The 19,625-nt window shown below is 33.3% G+C and overlaps 1 protein-coding gene across 1 annotated transcript; it reads right to left on the bottom strand.

The window, feature by feature from the left end:
* Positions 1-421: 421 nt before the first annotated feature.
* On the bottom strand, positions 422-19,625 carry LOC129004791 (kinetochore protein NDC80 homolog). Its single transcript, XM_054433429.1, has 16 exons — positions 19,495-19,625; positions 17,235-17,323; positions 16,806-16,909; positions 15,388-15,493; positions 13,778-13,895; positions 12,895-13,114; positions 11,688-11,860; positions 10,813-10,903; positions 9,485-9,603; positions 8,728-8,860; positions 7,682-7,887; positions 6,609-6,824; positions 4,955-5,059; positions 2,079-2,188; positions 1,387-1,489; positions 422-589 (listed from the first exon to the last, which is right to left on the bottom strand). The coding sequence occupies exons 2-16, from the start codon at positions 17,312-17,314 to the stop codon at positions 533-535; spliced, it is 1,941 nt and encodes a 646-aa protein (XP_054289404.1). The 5' UTR covers positions 17,315-17,323; positions 19,495-19,625; the 3' UTR covers positions 422-532.

The raw sequence follows: 19,625 nt of genomic DNA, 5'->3' as shown, positions 1-19,625 counted from the left end.
TCGGCACTCCCGTTTTGCTAACACTGTACTGTATCTTCATTGACACTGACATTTTGAAATACGGCAGAGTACGATTATTTCGTCGTACAAGGTTGGCAACGCTCCGTGCAGTGGGCGCGGCCGGGTTAGCGACTTCCAGAGTTAGCGAATTCCGCTGCGAGACAAAATCGAGTGTGCGGGTTCCGGAGTTAGCCAATTCCTGACTGAGACGGTTAGCCAGTTCCAGAGTTAGCCAATTCCTACGTCTCTTCAATAACACTACCTTATTTTTTAAAAAAGGGCATAAAAACACATTTGACCATTTTAAATTCACCAGTTAGCAAACTAGTGGTTACAAATATTCTTTTAAAGAGCTCACCTTTTGTAAACAAAAAATGGTATAAGTGAAAATAAGGATCACTGTAAAATAAAACAAAATGTGTGCTGAAAGCATAATAATATAAAATATTTATTCATTGCTTTTCAAATAGAATAACTTTGATCTTAAAATATACTATACAAAATAGGTGGTTAAATTACATCAATACACCAGTCAACAAAATTCATCTTCAATTGTCTTCACTTTTTCCATGAATGTTGCCACCCAAGGCTGCAAAAATAAATGTATTATTAATTTAAAAAAATATATCAATAAGTTATAGATGTGTTAGTACCATCAGTCAAGAATTATACTACTTGGTCAAGATTATTTATAGAAGTAAAAATTGGTTCTAAATGTCCTTAATGTGCAGTACAACTGTGCTAATGTGTCACCTAAGGGACCAAGACCGTGGCCGTAATAGTGAAAAGGTCGGATTATTCGAGGAGCAGAATGTTCAGGATTTAGCTGCGATCGCAGAAGATGAGTATATGACCATGACTTTTTTCATTGCGGGAGATGTTCGTTATTTGGCCACGATCCTGGGAGATGAAGATAATGTTTACAGATTCTATGTTCAAGATTTTTCTGTAATTGCGGGATGACGATGTTTTTGTTATCACAAAAGATAAAGATGTGTCAGTGACAACATTTTTGCAGGAGACAGTGTGATGTCCACACGAACCATGGGAAATGGTCACAATATTACTGTGAGAACATTTTCATTGATAGGCAATGGCTTGGTTGGACTAGCCAAGGTCAGATTAACAGGGTTCTACTGTACCTAGTTTCATATTACATGATTGAGCCAATGTTGTGACAATCACCTATAATTGTGGCAAAACTATAACCTCACCTGTGCTCACAGAAACAAACATTATGTCAATCTTTTACTATTTTGCTAAAACAGCAACTATTAATTGCAGCAAGTAAGTGATCCATTTAAAGAACTGGTTTAAACTTAAACCCACTTTGTTAACTGTATCAATCAATATCAATGTACAAATCACCAATGTAATGTTACCTACCGTGATTTCAACCACATTTTCTTTCACAATCTCCTCCACTCCTTCCAAGTATTCTTTTAATCTCTTTTGAAGAAGCGCATAATCATGCTCAAGCATCTGTAGTCTGAAATAAGGTAAGATGATTTGATTTTTTAACAGATAAACATTTGAAAGCCAATTTTCAAGTATGATATGGAAAAATATACATGTGTTTGTATAACTCAATTACAGGGTAGTAAAAAATAATAATAATAAATTGAGAATTAATTAAATGATGATAGATTACATGATTGAGATGAATTGGAATTTATTACTTCATACCAAATATTTTCAGCAATTATCTAAAACCAAGTTTTTAGTCTTTACATTTATGGTAAAATTTATTTCTATTTTTAAATGTACCTTTGACAAAAAAACAATTACACAAGCAGATGTGAACATACACACGTTTAGTCAAGTTTATCATTGCTGTTTTTTATGAACCAACACAATTTTTGGTTATTTTTAACCCAAATATGTTTAGGCGTCGGTGAGACACAAAAAAAAGGGCACAAAAAAATTGTTACTGAGATAATTTACTACGCTCCCAATAAAACATGCGATTGAGGGGCTTGCCAACATAAATTACGAGTATAATATGCCCACGATAAAAATGTATGTAATTTTGAATGAGGTTTCTAGGGAATATTTAAGTCAAAATAAGAAGTACTTACTCTCGCCTCTTCTCATTTAATTTTGATGGGTTGAACTTTGAGAGTTCCTCAGAAGTATCTTTTGACATCCGTTGATAATGGTTGAGACTTTCCCTCAACTTTTCAGTTTCCTGGGGATTAAAACAGTTGAAATCAAAATCAAATATAACTGGCTTTTGTAAACATTTGTTTTCTATTATTTTTTTGCTACGTACACATGCAAGAGTTGCAATGTGCGTTTGTTTGAATAAGAGTCACCACATGGCACGTCCGAAAAAAAAGTCGAAAAGGCAATTTTATTTTGGGATTTTCACCATAGATATAAAGGACGAAGATACAGTCAAAATACCTACGTCAGCAATCCAAGCGACCTTAGCCGTACTAAGAGAATTGACATTTGTCTGATGGTAGTTTTTGCTTGGTTCCCTACATATGTCAGATTTATTCCTAATTTAAATAACATTGTGTTTAACGAGTATTTAGATTTGCTGCCACACGGTAGGCAGAAACTTCAAGAACTCGCCTACGGCTTGTGGGTAAACATTTCTCTTGTGTGCAGCAAAGTGCCACTTCGCCCACTAGTTACACAAATAACTATTTCCTATAAAGCACATAAATAATTAGTCTTTCAAACATTATAAGTTTTTTTTTTAGATTATGTTAAATCCTAGGGTTGAATGAAATGGGACAGCTGGGACAGATTTTTACAGCTGATCATAGTTGTAATATCTTTAAGTGTTGCCAACTTATTTTAAAGCATACACGTATTACGTGCATAGTAAAAGCACACTGTTTTGTATTATTTTGTTGGAAAACTGGAGTACGGCAAAAGTAAGTAAATGAAGCAATTAACTACTTGATGTACTATAACCAGTGCAAGGAAGGCCACTTTGTCAGGTAACTGTAGGAAAAGTGTATTTTTTAGTTAAATATAAATAGTTTATTTTGACATGAATACAATTTTTGCAATTTGAACAAATATACCGGGTATCCCACGAAGGGGTTTAAACGTTTGATTTTATATTACGTGCCCATTCATGCACCGAACTTTTTTAAACTTTACACAGTTTACAAAGTAGGTTCTAAAAATATTCTGGGAAAATTTCAACTCCCCAAGAAACAAAATGGTGGCATATTGACAAAATTACCAACGTGCTTTCTATAAAAACTACTTTCATGATTTATTATTAGTTGTTTATTTATTATTTATTAGTTATTTGATTTATTTTTAGTTTTCCATTAGGCTATATTCTAGTTTTTTTTTTATTTAAAAGTCATATTGCCTTGGAAAGTAACAATAAAAATATTTTATAAAACCAAAAATACCTTTTGTAATGTTTTTAAAGTAACGTTTTTCAATATGCCGCCATTTTGTTTCTACTAAGGTTAGGGAGTTGAAATCTTTCCAGAATATTTTTAGAACCTACTTTGTAAACTGTGTAAAGTTTCAAAAAGTTCGGTGCATGAATGGGCGCGTAATATAAAATCAATTAAGCCCCTTCGTGGGACATCCTATATATATATATGTTTATTAAATAATTTCTTTGTAACCATTAAGCATACTAAAACACGTAAAAATACTGAATCAATTGTTTTTTGGGCTCTACAATATTGTTTGAAGGGGAATTGCTGATTGATGATAAAATGAAAAATTTTGACGAAAACAATACTTTCTCCATATACTATGGTATAGGGGGAGAAAGTAAAAAGCAATTTCGACCCCATAAAACCCCATTCTCAAAGTCAGATCATGCTGGTTAGGTTCACGAAATCATTCCAGTGTATTCAGCTCTACACAAACATGACAAATTTAATAAAAATCAAACCACAGATTGCTCTTGTTCGTGTCCGTCATGTTCTCGGACACACGCCTCTGGGGACATAAAAATGAAAAAGTTAAGTGGCCATGGGTAACCATGAGTAGAAAATTCCCTAAGAACACTTGGGACATCCAATCTTATGAGAAAGTTTAGCTCGTATTTATTTTTTGACTTTATACCCTAATCAAGGAAATAAGTTTTTTTATCAACTACGAATGCTAATTGCTTCACTTAAACAAAAATAAAGGTCTCCTTTTCGCTTCATGAACGGTTGCCATTTTTGACTCGGTAGTCCGTTTGTGTTCAAATTTGTAGCATTGTATTCTACTATATAAGTCATATTATTTGATATGCATATCTACCTATGCTTATATTTAAGATTTTCTTCTGACTCCTAGTGACCGTCCCCCTGAGGAAGTAGCGGATCACTGAATATGTGATAAAATGTATTTTTATGCCCAGTCACTTTGTGAAAAGTTTTGTAGCTCTATTTTAAATATTTCAAAAAATATTTAACCGACCCGGGACTTTTTGGGCACTCTGTATTGTTATAACACAGCTCAAAGATATTTAAAGTTCGTAAATCCTGGTTCATAAATCAGATTGATTTTAACTGACCCCAAAGTCCTGGGTTGAGACTATAGTAACATATTAACCATCTTGCTTCATTTGACACTCAATTATTCCGGTGTAGAGCTTTATGTATTTTTGTAAAATTTTACACCTACAAACTCTAGCAAAGATTTTGAATGTAAATCCTAATGATATATGACAGCTGGGTCCTGCTTTTACCTTCATAAGCCTTTTTTTTCTACCAATACTAGCGTTTCAGTAGTCAAGCACTTGAAACACTGATATTGTATTTTCATTCATCCTTTACCAACATATTTAAGAAATAGCTTATTATTGCTTTATTTAGCAATAACAAAATTGACATTCATAAAACTTGAATAAGAACTTGAATTTGTGTTAAATACTATAGTATGATCTACAACGAATTACTTTATGAAAATTAATCAACATATTTTCAATAGCAGCTCTGAAGCGTTAATAAAGAGTTAAAATTAAAACTATTACCTTTAATGATGAATCCTTTTGCTTTTCATAATCACATTCAATTATTTCCAATAGCCTACTTTCCCTGTTGATTTCTTCTACTGTTTTATCCCTCTCTTCATTTGCCTGGGACAGAATTAGAATATACATGTCTGATTGGAATCACATTAAGCTTAAAAGATTTTAAACACGATACGAGACTCGCCATAAAAAAGGGGCGAAATCCTAACTATTTTAAAATAGGTATATGTCTTTAATGTATCTTATCTTCTTAAATTTTTTTTCACTTTTTAGTCGTGTAGGCCTAAAGTCAATTAATGATAAGAGCATAACAAATTACAAGGCTACCACTTAAATGACTGGTATTAAAAAACTAATGAGTGATTTCAAGGATATAAATCTTAAAATTCTAGGTGACCATGTGTACACGATGTATACCAATACTTTTTAAGCAACCCATGTTTATTACAATAATTTAATATAAGTTATACATTGACACCATAAGTAAGTTTTAACATGGATAAAACATACTCCCTTAGTAGATTTCTCATCCTTATGGTACAGCTGAAGCAGGGGTGCCCATCCCCCCCCCCCTAGACTCATGACGCACCCCCCCCCTCCAATTGAGCAACAGCCATCCCCCCAACAAATGAGAAACATTATTCCCCCACCCAGCATTATTTGTAAAACTAAGTTTTATACATTTTTTTAGATATTGAAAATTCAAACCCAGTTAATCTATATAAATAAAGTTATAGTTCTGTCTGCACATTGCTCAGAATTATACATATTTTGGGTTATTTTTACATTTTATACATTGAAGAAGTTGAAACATCTCAACTTCTTGTCTTATCTCAATTTATGTCCGTCTGTCACGGCCCAGAAGGCATTTTACGCAGCCTACTCTAAAGAAAACTAAAGTACCGATTATGATTCTAATGGTTTAATTGTATTCACAGGATTGGCGAGAGTGTCCTTAGCCATTAAAATATGGCCTCACAATTTTGGAAATAAAATAACGGACGATCAAAAACCCAATTTTGTGTGATTTTTCAAGTTTTTTCCTCCATGTTACTACATACGTCATTTTTGAATTAAATAATATAACTGTTGTCATTAATTAATCGACTTTCTATCTGGTGATTTCGTAATATATTTTTGATTGTCGTCACGTTGAACACTGTTGCAACTAACTTTAGCCACCCCCCCATTTGAATTTTTTGCAACCCCCCCCCAAGAATTTCAATGACGCGGTCTGCGTCCATCCCCCCCTTGTGGGCACCCCTGGCTGAAGACAATTTTATTGTTAGTTCTGTACGGTTTATGTAGAGGTCGTGTTTTGTTTACAATTTGTTTCCCGTTGTTACAGTCATTTAAAACCTTGTTTAACCAAATAATATGATCTAATCATAAACAATAACTTGTCCCCTAGTTATATAACCAAACAGTAAAGCACAAATCAAGAAATTAACCATAAAATAATAGAAACAAAATTTCGTCGACACTAGCGCCCAGTGTCACAGTACATGAACTAGACACGAAAAACGTGCTTCAAAATTTACAATGGGATGAGAAGTCTACTTTTGTTGGTTAGACTATGGTTTTAATATGAAACAATTTAATAACTAACCGTCCACTATGATGACTAAACAAATTTATTAATATACTAACTTACCAATTTTAAAATGGTTTCACAATCTTGTTTCTGTGACTCGAGTTCGTTTATTGCAGATTTATACTTATCCTTCAGTGTTTTCAATTGTGAATCAATTGTTTCAAGCACACTAACATCAGTTAACAGCTGCAACTTGATCTCACAGTTTTTCAATTGTGGTTCCAGGACATTTGTTTCAGCAACTAGTTTGTTATATTCCAAAACTAATTTTTCAAGCTGTGAAATCAAACAAGTGGTAAACAGAGTTAGACAGAAATATTGTTAACAACTCAATTTCTATTGTAAATAAAAATGTCTGATTATACTTTAAAGTACATTTACAGTAATGTTTTTGTTTTATTCATATTCATAAAGATAATAAAATTAAGAACGGCAATTGGTGATCGGTTTGGACCGAGCAATCATTATGAGATCTATCTAAACACGTATTTATTATTTTCCATCTTATAAGTTCAGTGTTCAGCTTTTTTTTCCCGGTTAGTGTGATGGGGCATTTAAGAACTAGCATCCATTAACAGTTAATGCAAATTCTGCCTTCTTTTATTTAATGTTGTTTAAGTTACTTGTTGAAATTAATTAACTAAGTGGACCGACCATTTATCAAAAATTTATGTAACATTTTTCAACTTATGAGTGTTTCTAAAAAACGGTTGATAAAAAGAGAAATAATTTTTACACAACTCCCAAAAATCATGACATTGAAGACATTGGAAGGCTATTTGATTGGTTGAAGTTATAATTCATTAATAAAAAGGATGCTAAAATTTGCCTAGAGTAGAACACAGAAAATGAAAATCTTTTTGAAAAGCAATACTTAATTTCTCATTACGTTTACAACTCCTCACTAGTTATAAATTATTTAAATCCTATAGGTTTGGACATGGTTTGATAGGCAGAAATTTGATTGCTACGTGATTTTAAGATGGAACAGTAATTAGGACAGTTTTAGTTTTTCCGTGTTCATTTATGATAGATTTTACATGACTCCACTCAAGTAATCTGGCGATCTCACTGCCTGGACTCATTTCATGCCAAATTAGTATAAGACTAATAGATTGATTTTTATAACTTACCCTCTTTTGATCCTCTGCTAGTTTCATGTCTACGGCAAAAGTAGAATTTTGGTATTCTCTTATGGTACTTTCATAAAACTTAATCATTCGCTGCAGGTTATTTTTCTCCACATTGAACTGATCTATTTCATCACGAGATATTTGCTGAGTGTTAACCTTATCCTGGATTTTTTGCAACTCCTCTTTTTTCTTTTCCAACGCAGCTCCTAAATAACAGGTCATTTTTTTAAAATTCACTAACCTAGTCAATTGAAGCATTATTTCTAAATAAGAAATGCACTGATGGTATAATAAGTTAAATATTTCATGCAGATGAGTCTTAATACTTTTAGTTTTAATGTTTTAATTAAAATGGCGACCAGTCAGTAAGCATTATTGAAATGTGATTGTTTTCGTTCTGAAAAATACTTGTGAAAGCAACTATGTTTGGTGAGTCGGTGGCTCAGTTGGTAGCGTCACGGACTTAGGGCCCAAGGCAGAAGTGTCGTGGGTTCGGATCCTGGTCACTGCCACAAACTTTTATCAGTACAGTTCACCTTTTTACTGTACCGGATCACCCCTTGCTTTGCTGGATACGTTCCACGCACAGATCTGTAGTCTATGTGGACGGGCAAATGCAAGGTTAAAAGAGGCCGCCAACCTCTTTAAAAAAAAAACAAAAAACTACTGTATTGGTAAACTTAACTAATGTCAGCATTTATAATGGTGGCAAATAATGCTAACATATTCACATTAAAGCTTATTGTCAGTAAACAAATTTTTTGTTCAACTTAAAACTTCTAAACCTTCCTTAGCCAAATTAATTTTTTCTAACACTATCTCTACATAGGAATTACTTAAAGCTAAAACAAACTATTAAGTTTAGTCCTAGTTGATTGGGAAACCTGGAATAAAACATGTGAAATATAAATATACTGACAATAAAATGCTTTATGTATTAGCTTCTCATTCATAATCATAGCCTACAAAATTTGATATCAAATTTTTCAACTAACTGCAGCTAATAACTATAGAAAAGAGTTGACATTAATTAATAATATACTTACTTTTTACAGTTATTTCTTTATCTGTTGTTGCCATTTTTACTTCAACACTCTCAACAAAAGCTTTTGATTTTTCAATATATTCTTTCATTGATTCACTGTCCTCAATTACAGCCTTTTCTTTCTCCTTGATTTTCTATAAAAAAATTGCTGGGTTGAAACAGACAGTATGTACACAAAACGAATATAAAATTGTCAATTAGTAATATGAACCAAGTAAGCTACCAAAGAAACACTCTTTGGTAGCTTACGTCTATGTGCAGTCTACATGAGTTTTAATTCCTTTAATTCTGGTGTTTGTTTGAGTTATTAGTTTCAAGAGTTCCCAGTTCAACACCAATGAATTGAGTAATATTTTCTTATCTTTGTATGCATTTAATATATTTCTAAAAGTGAACAACTTTTACTAATTGTACAAAAGTTTGAAAAATTATTAATAACTCATAAGCACACATTTTGAAGGGTACCCCAATAATATTTTTACTACAGTAGGCCTATATACTGATTTTTAAAGGTATTTTTTTACAAACTCTGTGAAAGGTTATTTCTCTTTGAAATCTATTGTCTTCTTTTAGGTTTAAACACTTTTTATAAAAAAAAATAAAAATTCTTATTAAGAGTACATCAATTTAAATTTTTTTGTAAGAGGCTACAACCGAAAATCTATGTAGGATTTGAGAGCAAAGTTTTGTTTGTTCTACAACACTAGGCTCACCTAGTGGTCTAGTGCCTATTTATAGTGGTGCAGGTCTAGGCTTACCTGCAATTCATCTATGACAAGTGCTTTTCTCTGGTTTTCACTTTCTACTTCTTCTTTGATTAGATCAAGTTGCCTTTGTAGTGTGTCAAAATCTTCTTCTGTACATTTTAAGTCTATAACTGAAAACAAAAACCTTTATTAGTTCCTAGAGCATAATGCAAACTGAACTGAAATCAACATTAATATTAGCGGATTTCCCATATAGGGAATAAGCTATTACTGTAGGTCTCATGGCAAGATCTAGTAGTCCCGGAACTTATTTAATTTTAGTAAATATACTACTACAGTACTTAGTTTTGTGTCCCCCTGAAGCCGCGTTTACATCGGAGTTTGAAACACGAGTTGCAAACAGAAATTGCAAACACCTCTAAAAACGCGCATTTTTAGACGAAACATTTCGCTGTTGCAAACAGTTTTTCAGTGTTTGCAACAGAAATTTTGTTTCCACTTGAAGGCGGTAAAGATCAAAGGGAGTTGCAAACTCTTTGTTTGCAACACTAGTTTCTGTCACTATGAGCCGTTGAAACACGAAACAGAAACATTTCTCCGCCATCCCCAACGCTGCCACCTCCACGTGATCACTCGCAATATGCTGTGTCTCGCCTCAGTGTTATTAACCCTGTCTAGACTTCTACGCTGCTACTAGCTACCTCGTGTTTGTTGTGACTTGTCTCGTATCGTGCGAGTTGTAAGTGATGGAAAATCTACTTATTGAGATGGAATGGGGAGATGACAATATTATTAGTTTGTACAGAGAACAGCAAGTGCTGTGGAATGAAAGTATTTCTGACTATAAAAACAAAAACAAGAAAAACTATGCGTGGAATGACATTTCACCGGAAATGAACTTAAGCAAGGCAGAGGTCCAAAATAAAACGAGGAACCTCATAATTCAATTTAACAGATAATCTAAAAATGGCAAATAACATCCTCGACACTTGACATCCTCGACACTTGACATATATTGTTTATGATTATGAACATATATCAAATTTATTTATTTCATATTATCACTATCAACATTTGGTCAAAAACTCTTATAACCGTCCTCGTAGCAGCAAACCTAAGCACTACAAAAAATCAAAAAACTAATGCTATTCTCTAGAAAATAAGGAATAAATATGACATTTTTAGGGGGATACTTTGGTGAAAATTCAATCCGACAAATAGAAATTTGCATAGTCTGCAGGTTTGCTGCGGCGGGGGTATACGTACTAGTTTCTTAGCTTGCAACTGAAAAAACTAACAACTTTTCAGACAAACAATCCATGAAATAATTCAAATGTGCTGTATTATTTTTTGAAATTATAATTGTTAAGTGTACTCACTTTGTTTTTCAATAAATTCTTCATCCATCAAAGCTAACCGGTCTTCATCACATTTCCTCATTTGATACGACCTCTTGAGATGGAGAACCATCTGAAATTTATTGCTATTAATACCATACATATGACACCAGTTATCGACTATATTTAATCCAAAGTATTTTGATAGATGTTCAGTCTTTTTTAAATTTAATAGACAGTCTAATTCGTCCAAAAGAAGAACGATTGTAAAACAAAGACAAATTACTTTATACCACTGGTAGCCTGTTTAACAATGTTATCATCTCCATAAAAATGTCTTATATTTAAATACAGTAGATTAATAATAATGTTTTACTCTTATGCAGGCATTTGTAATGATTTTAAGAATCAAAATCAAACACTGCTCAAGGAGAGCAGCTGGAGCTCAGCCATACCTGCGAGGGACCCAACCCTTGAATGTAAACTCACCACCGTCATAAATCCCTTTACTAACTAGAAATATAACACCTGTTGTATGATGCCTCAAAATTGTAATTAATTTCAAGTTAAATATACAATAAAGTGATTTAAGTTACTAAATTTGATGTTAAATTCCATGAAAAATAAGTCCAAACATGAAATGAATATTTTAAGAAGAAGTGGTAGTTTACTGTATGGGGATGAAAACATTTGTAATTTATAGAAAAATACAAATCCAGAGTATAAAAGCTATTCAAGCAGAGAAGATATTTTATCAAGCTTGTACTGGAAACTGTCCGTCCTGACACACTATATAGATACTTTGGCAACAAAAGTACAAAAACAAAAGTAACAAAACTAAAAAAAGTACAACAAAAGTTTTTTTTAGATATTTCTAAAGTTACAGTAGATGAGGTGTATTAATTGTTAAGCATTACATCTTTATCAATGACAATTTCATCTTCTTCCTCGTCCTCTTTTTCCTCAGTTTCGTCTTCAACAACGTTCGGGTAGATCATTTCAAACGGATCAGTCAGATCCATGACCTCTTTCAAGTCCACGAGCCAACACAAGACCGCAATCACATGCTGCCAAGAGTGTGGTGTATTCACTACAACAATATATAATATGAATAAAGTTACAGTTCAAAGAATTTTAAATTTTCCAATATCAATCTAAATTATCTTCATAAACGGTTTAATTCTTTTAATAGGCTACTTGGGAAAACAAAAGAATATGCATATCAACAATGCTGCTTAAAAAGACACACATTTAATTAGCAACACATAGGCACTGTTTATTAACTTTACGGTATTTATTGATTTTAGGTCAGCCAGTGTTTGTTGAAAGCTATAGTAAACAGTATTTTAAGTCTGGAATAATATAGAAACAACACCGTTGCAGAAAACCCAAAGACTAAACTAGTTTACAGTTATTGAGTTTATTTTTAAAACATATTTTACAATTTAATTCACGCTTAGTATAAATCTCATTGGCTCAATGAGAAATTTGGTTAGCTAATTTAAGGAACACACACCAGTGTTGTTCTGACAAATCATTACAAGCCTAGACTAAAATAAATTTGCCAAACTTTAGAAAGACATCCATAAACTAGCATGCCACTTCCATGATAGTATTACATGGAAATGAGAGACAACGTACCACAGATTTTTATATAGCATATCAGAAACCAATAGTAGACATAAAATTTAAATTTAAATTGCTGAACTGTTTTTTTTAGCTTAATGTATGTAAGCAGCTCAATAATTGAACCAAGTCAAGCTTAGCAATAGTCAAGCTTGAAAATTGAGCGAAGAATCAGAAAATTGAGCAGAGTTAAGCTTCAATTCATGCAATATTTCCCCAATTGCTGAAAGCTTCTGAGAAGTTTGCACATTCAAAAATGCACTGTCGGCACAATTGTCTGATACAATGATTTTTTCGTAAACATAGGAGATTTTGCTTTGTTCACGACTTTGCCACAATTGCAGGAGAAATCTAGTGTTTCAAACTCAGAACTATCTTTGAGAGATAGTAGGGATACTCAAAGTAAAAAAAAACAAGAGATGAAAGTAAAGACTTAAGACGACAAAAACTGGTAAGCAGTAATTTATATTAACAAAAATAGATAACTGATCACTGTACCAGTCATAAGCCAGGATCTGTCCACTTTGGAACGATAACCCAACTTCCTCAAATTTAATGGTATTTCTTCTAAGTAGTTTGATTTTGATATGACAATTTTTGAATCCAAATTCTGCAGAAGGTGATTGATCATATCTACAAACAGCTTAGTGTTCATTGGACGAATGCTGTTTCCAGGTCCAATAACGTCAGATGCATGCCGATCAAAGTACTCTTGCACCTGGATAAAACAAAACAATAACATTGAGATTTGACCTGGTTCTTTTTTAATTCTTATGGATGTAGGCCTATATAGAAGGATGTAATTCTTTGAGATTGAATTGGAAACTAAAACAAAAATCTTCATTTATACCTCCTTTAATAATGTAGGTCTAAAAAAAAGAACTTACTCTATTATGTCTTTGCTTATATTGTTCTCGACATTGGTGAGTGAACTGGTCTAGTGGTAGAGAACGTGACTTCAGGTTCCGATTCAAATCCCACTAATCACTAATGGATTAGCTCAACGTCAACATTAGAACAGCCGTCCACATATATTTACTCATGATCTATATAGTTGCTTTGTTACTGTTAAGCATGCATAACAATGTACTTTCACTGTATTGGTTTATAACCGTTTAGTGAATAAATAAATAAAAAAGTGATAATGCCACAACCTCCAGGTCTAGCCTGAATTAATTTTATAAACATTTGGCTAGAGTATAGTAAAAATTATTCTTTACTCTATCAATCAATATCAATGTTTCAAAAAACCTCTCAAGCTAATTAAAACTAGAATTTTTTATTAACCTTTGAAATTTGGCTGGTTGGTGATTTAAAAGTTGTTAAAACATCGTTTCACGTCAACACTATGGTTACAACAAATTGAAAGGCGCCATCTTACCTTAGCTTGTGCAGCTTGCTGGAAAGACTTTTCTGCAATTGGTCTTGTATCCTTACGTTTTCCACCTCCTCCAAAACTACTCATTCTTCTGGCCGAATCGGTACTGACCATTTGACTTCTGCAAATAAAGTGTGTAAAAAGTAAAATACCCCCGCCACAGCAGACCTGCTAACTAAGCAAAATTCTAGGGATGGGTCCCGAAATTTCGGGAAATTTTACTGGAAAATGGTATTCACGATTTTCGGGACAGGATTACATTTGAATCGGAAATTTTTTGGGACTGGTTTTTAACCGATAGACAGCGATTTTGCGCCACTACAGCGAGAGATGTTCACGATAGTTCCGCAAACGCAGGAGAAGAAGGCATTTCGAAGATCACGCCGAGACTGCGAGTCATTACAATGATCGCGCAGTTACCGCGAGTCATTACGACAATCACGCCGAGACTGCGAGTCATTATAATGATCGGGCTTGACCGCGAGTCATTTCGACGATCACGCCATGACTACGAGTCATTACAATGATCGGGATGTGACCGCGAGTCATTACGGCAATCACGCCATGACCACAAGTCATTACGACCATTACACCGTGACCACAAGTCATATCGACGATCACGCTGTGACCATGAGTCATACCGACGATGACACCGTGACCGCAAGTCATACCGACGATCACTCCGTTATCGCGAGTCATTTAGACTATTGCGCCCAGACAGTGTCTTTTTGGTAACTGCAATATTCAGGACTTTTAAAACAACCGATTTTTATGCACACGACCCAAAAATTGAGAAGGAAATAAAAATCCCATCGTGTCCCGTCCGGATAAAAAACTCAATTCTGTCCATCCATAAAAAATCAGTTTTGCCTGATTGGATTCTAAATTAAATGTCTCCTTTAAACATATGAGGTTTAACGAGTACTTATGTTTAGTGCTACAGAGTAGATAATAAAGTGTGTTTTTTTTAGTAAAATGTTATCGGCTCACGGCTCAGTAGAATATAAAATAAATAAATTTACCAAGTAAGATCTAAATATATCCATAAACAAGCAAACTACAACAGTTTACTTATTTTTTTCAAAATAACATGGGAAATTTAAAGTTTGGCCTAAAATTTTTTTGAATTTTCTCTTTTATCTTACTAAATTATTTATTTTTTAAGCTCTATAACATATAAGATAAATTGGGAAAATTGATGTTTCATGGGTAAAAATGAGAAAAATAATGAGATCAATTTTTACTGAACTTTGCATAAAACTACAAATGCAAGATCTTGTGAGGGTGATTGAATAACAAATGAACTAGGATTTAAGCTGGTTTTTAATCATTACAATTTGAGCTTTTTCAATAATATTGATAAAAATTAAATACCGGTATCTAATTTGTTTTTACTTTTATTAAAACCTCAATTATAAGGAATGTTCCAGGGTGAGTTATTTTCAGTTAAAGTTTTCACTGACTCTTCACTTTGTCTGGTGTTAGTCTGATTGGATTTTTCAACCAAGGTATTCACTCTGTTAAAAAACTAGGGGGTGTAAAACTGTATGACAAAATGACTTTTTTTATAAACCTCTATATTTCTTTACTTGAAGCACTTGTGTTAGACTTACTTGGGTGCCCTAGCACTGCCGGTGGGAAGGTTGCCGTGCACACTCGTGTGGCGAGGCGTGATGGGAGTCATGGCACCTATTGTGTTGGCTCTTTGAAATTGCCGACCTAATAAACAAATTAAAACATTACAGTCTAAAAGTAGCTACAGGTATGATAATGGAAATTATGATAGTTTAGTTTGTAATAAATAAACTTTGATAAACATTCGATATGATCTGTTACTAGTAGCAACCTTCTTGTTATTCGGTTTTGTAAATTTAGAATGTTTTGTTAAAATTATTTCGGTCTTCGCAAACCGCAGGACCATTCCAAGATATTGCCGCGATTATAAGAGGCAATGAGAATATCATGACCCCAAAGGAATATAGAGATGCACAGTATGCAGGTTTTGCAGGGTCTATGCGAGACTTTTTCCATATTGCAAATTGTATGAAAACTGTTTTTAAATCCCTTTTTTAATAAATATGATTTTGATTTTATTTGCTGTCATCAAAGGAGGCAGCGACGATGTCTTTGCAATCACGTGGGAATGTAAAAATATTAATAAATCGTTTTAAGTTACCTTTCTCTAATTTTCTTTTTTGAGTATGGCCATTTCATCAAATCCAAATAAATTGTTACCTGTTCAATATCCTTTGGTGTGTCAGATGACTACCACTTTCAAGACGACGGTCACATCATCAGTAAACGATTCGTCAAATACACGTAAAGTTGATATTGAATACAACGGACACAATATCTGTGGTACAAACTTTTTACATTTACGTTCTCGAACCAGGACGGAAAACATCGTGGTGTGTGCAGGCTTACGTCGAGCCGGCCGCGATTGTATTGGGAAAATGAACTCAAATACCTTGAATATTTTATTGTCCCAACAATCTCTTACTGTGATCAATGCTAAAGGTTATAGGTTTATTAGAAAGGAGCTTAAGAGTCCTTGGAGGCTAGCAGCCATCTTGGATAATTTTAAACAGCTGCTGAAGAGTTATTTATTGTCCAAAAACATTTTTTCAAACATCAAAGTGATTATAATTTAAATATCTAGTATACTGTGAGATTAGAAATGTTCTTTGTAGTTATGAATTGTTCTCCAAGGGAGTACGTGGAAGCTAACGGCCATCTTGGATTTGCCTGCCGAGCAATGTTAATTTTGTTAATTTCAAACAGCCGCTGAAGAGTTATTTACCACCTCAAAATATTTGTTCAAACTCAAAAGTGATTGTAATTTAAATATCTAGTATACTATGAGATTAGAAGTTTTCTTTGTAGTCCTTAAATTGTTTTACGAGCTAGAACGTCTAGGCTCCAAGGACTCTTAAGGGGCGACGTTAATCAAATAGCCTACCATATCTGCATAATATATCAATATATCTAAACCTAGGTATTTATTTTAATAAAGTGGTTTTAGATAACAAACCTCCATATGACCCACAACTCTCCCGGTCTGCTGATTGTGATCTTCGACCCTGAGTATAACCTGGCTTCAACAAAGTCCCAGTGCTTTTTTTCCCTGTGCATGATCTGAAAACAAATTTATACAAGTAGACATTTTTTTATTATTTCAATATGAAATTGCTAATTTATCCATGTATGCTGATAAAATCTAAGGCCTCATTCGCATTATTAAGTAAAAATAAATTAAAAATTGACGCAAAAACCATTTTTCTTGGTAAAAAAAGAGTACTCTGTAACTGTTTTGGTGAACGATAGTTGTACGCTCGGCAAAATAGTAACCAATTAATTACCATTTAAACAATAGTTAATTTCAAAAATCTGTTATTTTTCCTACAACTTATATAAAGCTCATTTCAATGTTATTGTTTGAAAAAACTTGTGTATAAATTACCTTGAAGCACTGCCTCCAGAACTGGGAACTCTGACAGGTATATGAGTTGAAGACCTTCGTCCTAGAGATGACTTTCTCATTTTTAAAAGCTCTGTAAAAAAAACAACTCATTGTAGACCAAGTAAAAATTGGTCTTAGCTAGAACCTTTGTTTTCATTATTTTAACAAGATACTCTAAATTAAGTAAGTGTACCATGTGAAATTTTTAAAGACACACTTGAATATCTGGTAACACTTTTGTAACTACTCATCGTTGAGGATATTTACTCTTAAAATTAGTTATTTGATTGAAGAATATGTTTTTGTTATGAAAAGGTTTATCAAAGAGTGGAACATCTTCTAAGGGAGAGGCTATTAACTTGATTCAAGCACTGCAAAATAATTTTGGTAACTATAACAGTCTATCATATACAGCGCTTAATAAACTCATTGATTAGTTTGATTAGGTAGGCTACATATGATTATCTTTATTTAAATGGGAAAAACCAATTTTTACCCCATAAATCCCTTTCCCATAGTCCGATCATGCTGGTTTGCGAACTTGTTTGAATAAACGGAGGTCTACACGTTTTTACCAAAGTTGATAAAAAATAATTGGATCATTTTTGCTCAAAAACACATATGAGTTTGAACAGAGGGTGTTTTTGGCCTCTAGGGAACTCAAAACGAAAAAAGTAAATCGGTCCCGGGTCTAGGTCTTACCATGAGACCTACGGTAATATCTTTTTTCCCTAGCTTGTTTATTTTATCCCTTTTGATTATTTTATCTTGTTTATTTATTTAAGTTTAAAGAGGTAAAAAAGTGGTGTAACATCTGTGAATCTTAAAAAACACCTTTGTGCTACCTCTACAGACATAAAAATACGTTGTCAAGTGAGTTCTCCATTTTTTTTTTTTTTTTTAAAGACAATTACAAAATTATACCCTAGATTGTAATTTTTTTTTGGCTTTTTGTTTGTTTTTGGCGAATTTCCCATAACCCCTGTTAACTGAATTCGGGTTAACCGAAACCCAGGTTTAACCAACATGGTTCTATAAAGTAACGTTTTTGTAGCTGAAATAAAACCCTGAATGATATAGGGCCTAGACATTCTCTTAAATTCATTTTCCTACACAGTGTGGTGATAAGCTTACATTGGCTATTTTTAGCATATGATAAGTTAACCGAAAAATTGGTTATCCGAAACGGCTCTCCCCCCTTTATTTTGGTTAACCGGGTGGTTTTGTTTGTATTACTTAAACATTAGCATATAACTTAAATAGGCCTAATGGTGTGGTGTTTCAAACACGAAACGTGTTTTAAGTTAGATTAGGTTCAATCCAAGTGTGTAACAAAAATAGATTATTAACAAGAAACATCAGGTTAAGTTGTATATTGTAGTAATACTCAAAGGCTGTGAAACGCTGCACCATCTGATCGTTACTTAGTCGTAGTAGGCTATCTATAAGTGTTGCCGACTTATTTTTAAGCATGCCTACACGTATTACGTGCTTTATAAGTAAAAGCACACTGTTTTGTGTTGTTTGGTTGGAATACTGGAATGCAGCAAAGTAAAATGAGTACGGCAAAAGTAAGTAGCCTAAAAGCAGCCATTAGCTAACTTACTTTGTGTGATATAATCAGTACAAGGAAGCCTGTTTATGTCAGGTAAGTTTGTAGGAAAAATGTATTGTAACTTAACTTATGTTGAGTTATTTTCCCATAAAAATCAATAAAAAGCAGAAAATTTGAAATTTGAGAAAGAACCAGCTCGACCTGTTTTTATTAAAATTTAGTACGCCTAGCCTATCTTATGGTCGTTGTAATTGAAAATAAAATAGTGTACAACCACCAATTGCTGTAAAAATTAGGTTCAAAAGCCATTGCAGCGTTTCTGATTTTATCCCTATAAAATTTCATAGTTATTACTACCACCGCTTACCTATGTTTAAGGTTGTTGACAAGCTAATTGGAGAAAGTAACTTAGGTTAGGCCTAACTTATGGGTTAGATTGCTGATTACGATTATTTCATTCCATCTTGTGTTTAGGCGATGGGCCTAGGCAATGTTCTAAAGTCTATTGTCTATTGTCATGTTAGGCAGGTCTACATAGGCCTACATTCATGTTCGAACGGCTTAGCATGTCTAACATGTATTAGAGTTTACATAGCCTAGGCCTACTTTACATGACTAAAGGGAGTAGGCCTATGTGCTAAAATGTAGCTTATCCTAAGATACACACTCTGATTACAATACAATCAATAAACATGAGTAGTTTACCTATTTATTTCCGGCACAATTAATGAGGCCTAGTGTGAAATATTACAAGATTCTATAATTTCACAGGTATAAAACAGCATAATAAATGGTTACCAAAACAAAAATGATGGTTAGTTATACCATACCACACA

This window comes from Macrosteles quadrilineatus, unplaced genomic scaffold, assembly GCF_028750875.1.
Source record: "Macrosteles quadrilineatus isolate MER2022 unplaced genomic scaffold, UCM_ALF_1.0 Scaffold_11__1_contigs__length_5352618, whole genome shotgun sequence".
Lineage (NCBI taxonomy): Eukaryota > Metazoa > Arthropoda > Insecta > Hemiptera > Cicadellidae > Macrosteles > Macrosteles quadrilineatus.
The sequence above is the reverse complement of the archived record's forward strand: the minus strand, read 5'-3'. Positions and strand labels throughout refer to the sequence as shown.

What these genes read in the sequence shown, in the direction of transcription:
- LOC129004791 (XM_054433429.1), bottom strand. Translation starts at nt 17,314, where the DNA reads ATGAGAAAGTCATCTCTAGGACGAAGGTCTTCAACTCATATACCTGTC. An exon ending in GGCAGTGCTAGGGCACCCAA is followed by an intron (nt 13,896 to 15,387) that starts GTAAGTCTAACA and finishes CTTTATTTGCAG; the next exon opens with AAGTCAAATGGTCAGTACCG. An exon ending in AAATTGTCATTGATAAAGAT is followed by an intron (nt 10,904 to 11,687) that starts GTAATGCTTAAC and finishes AATAAATTTCAG; the next exon opens with ATGGTTCTCCATCTCAAGAG.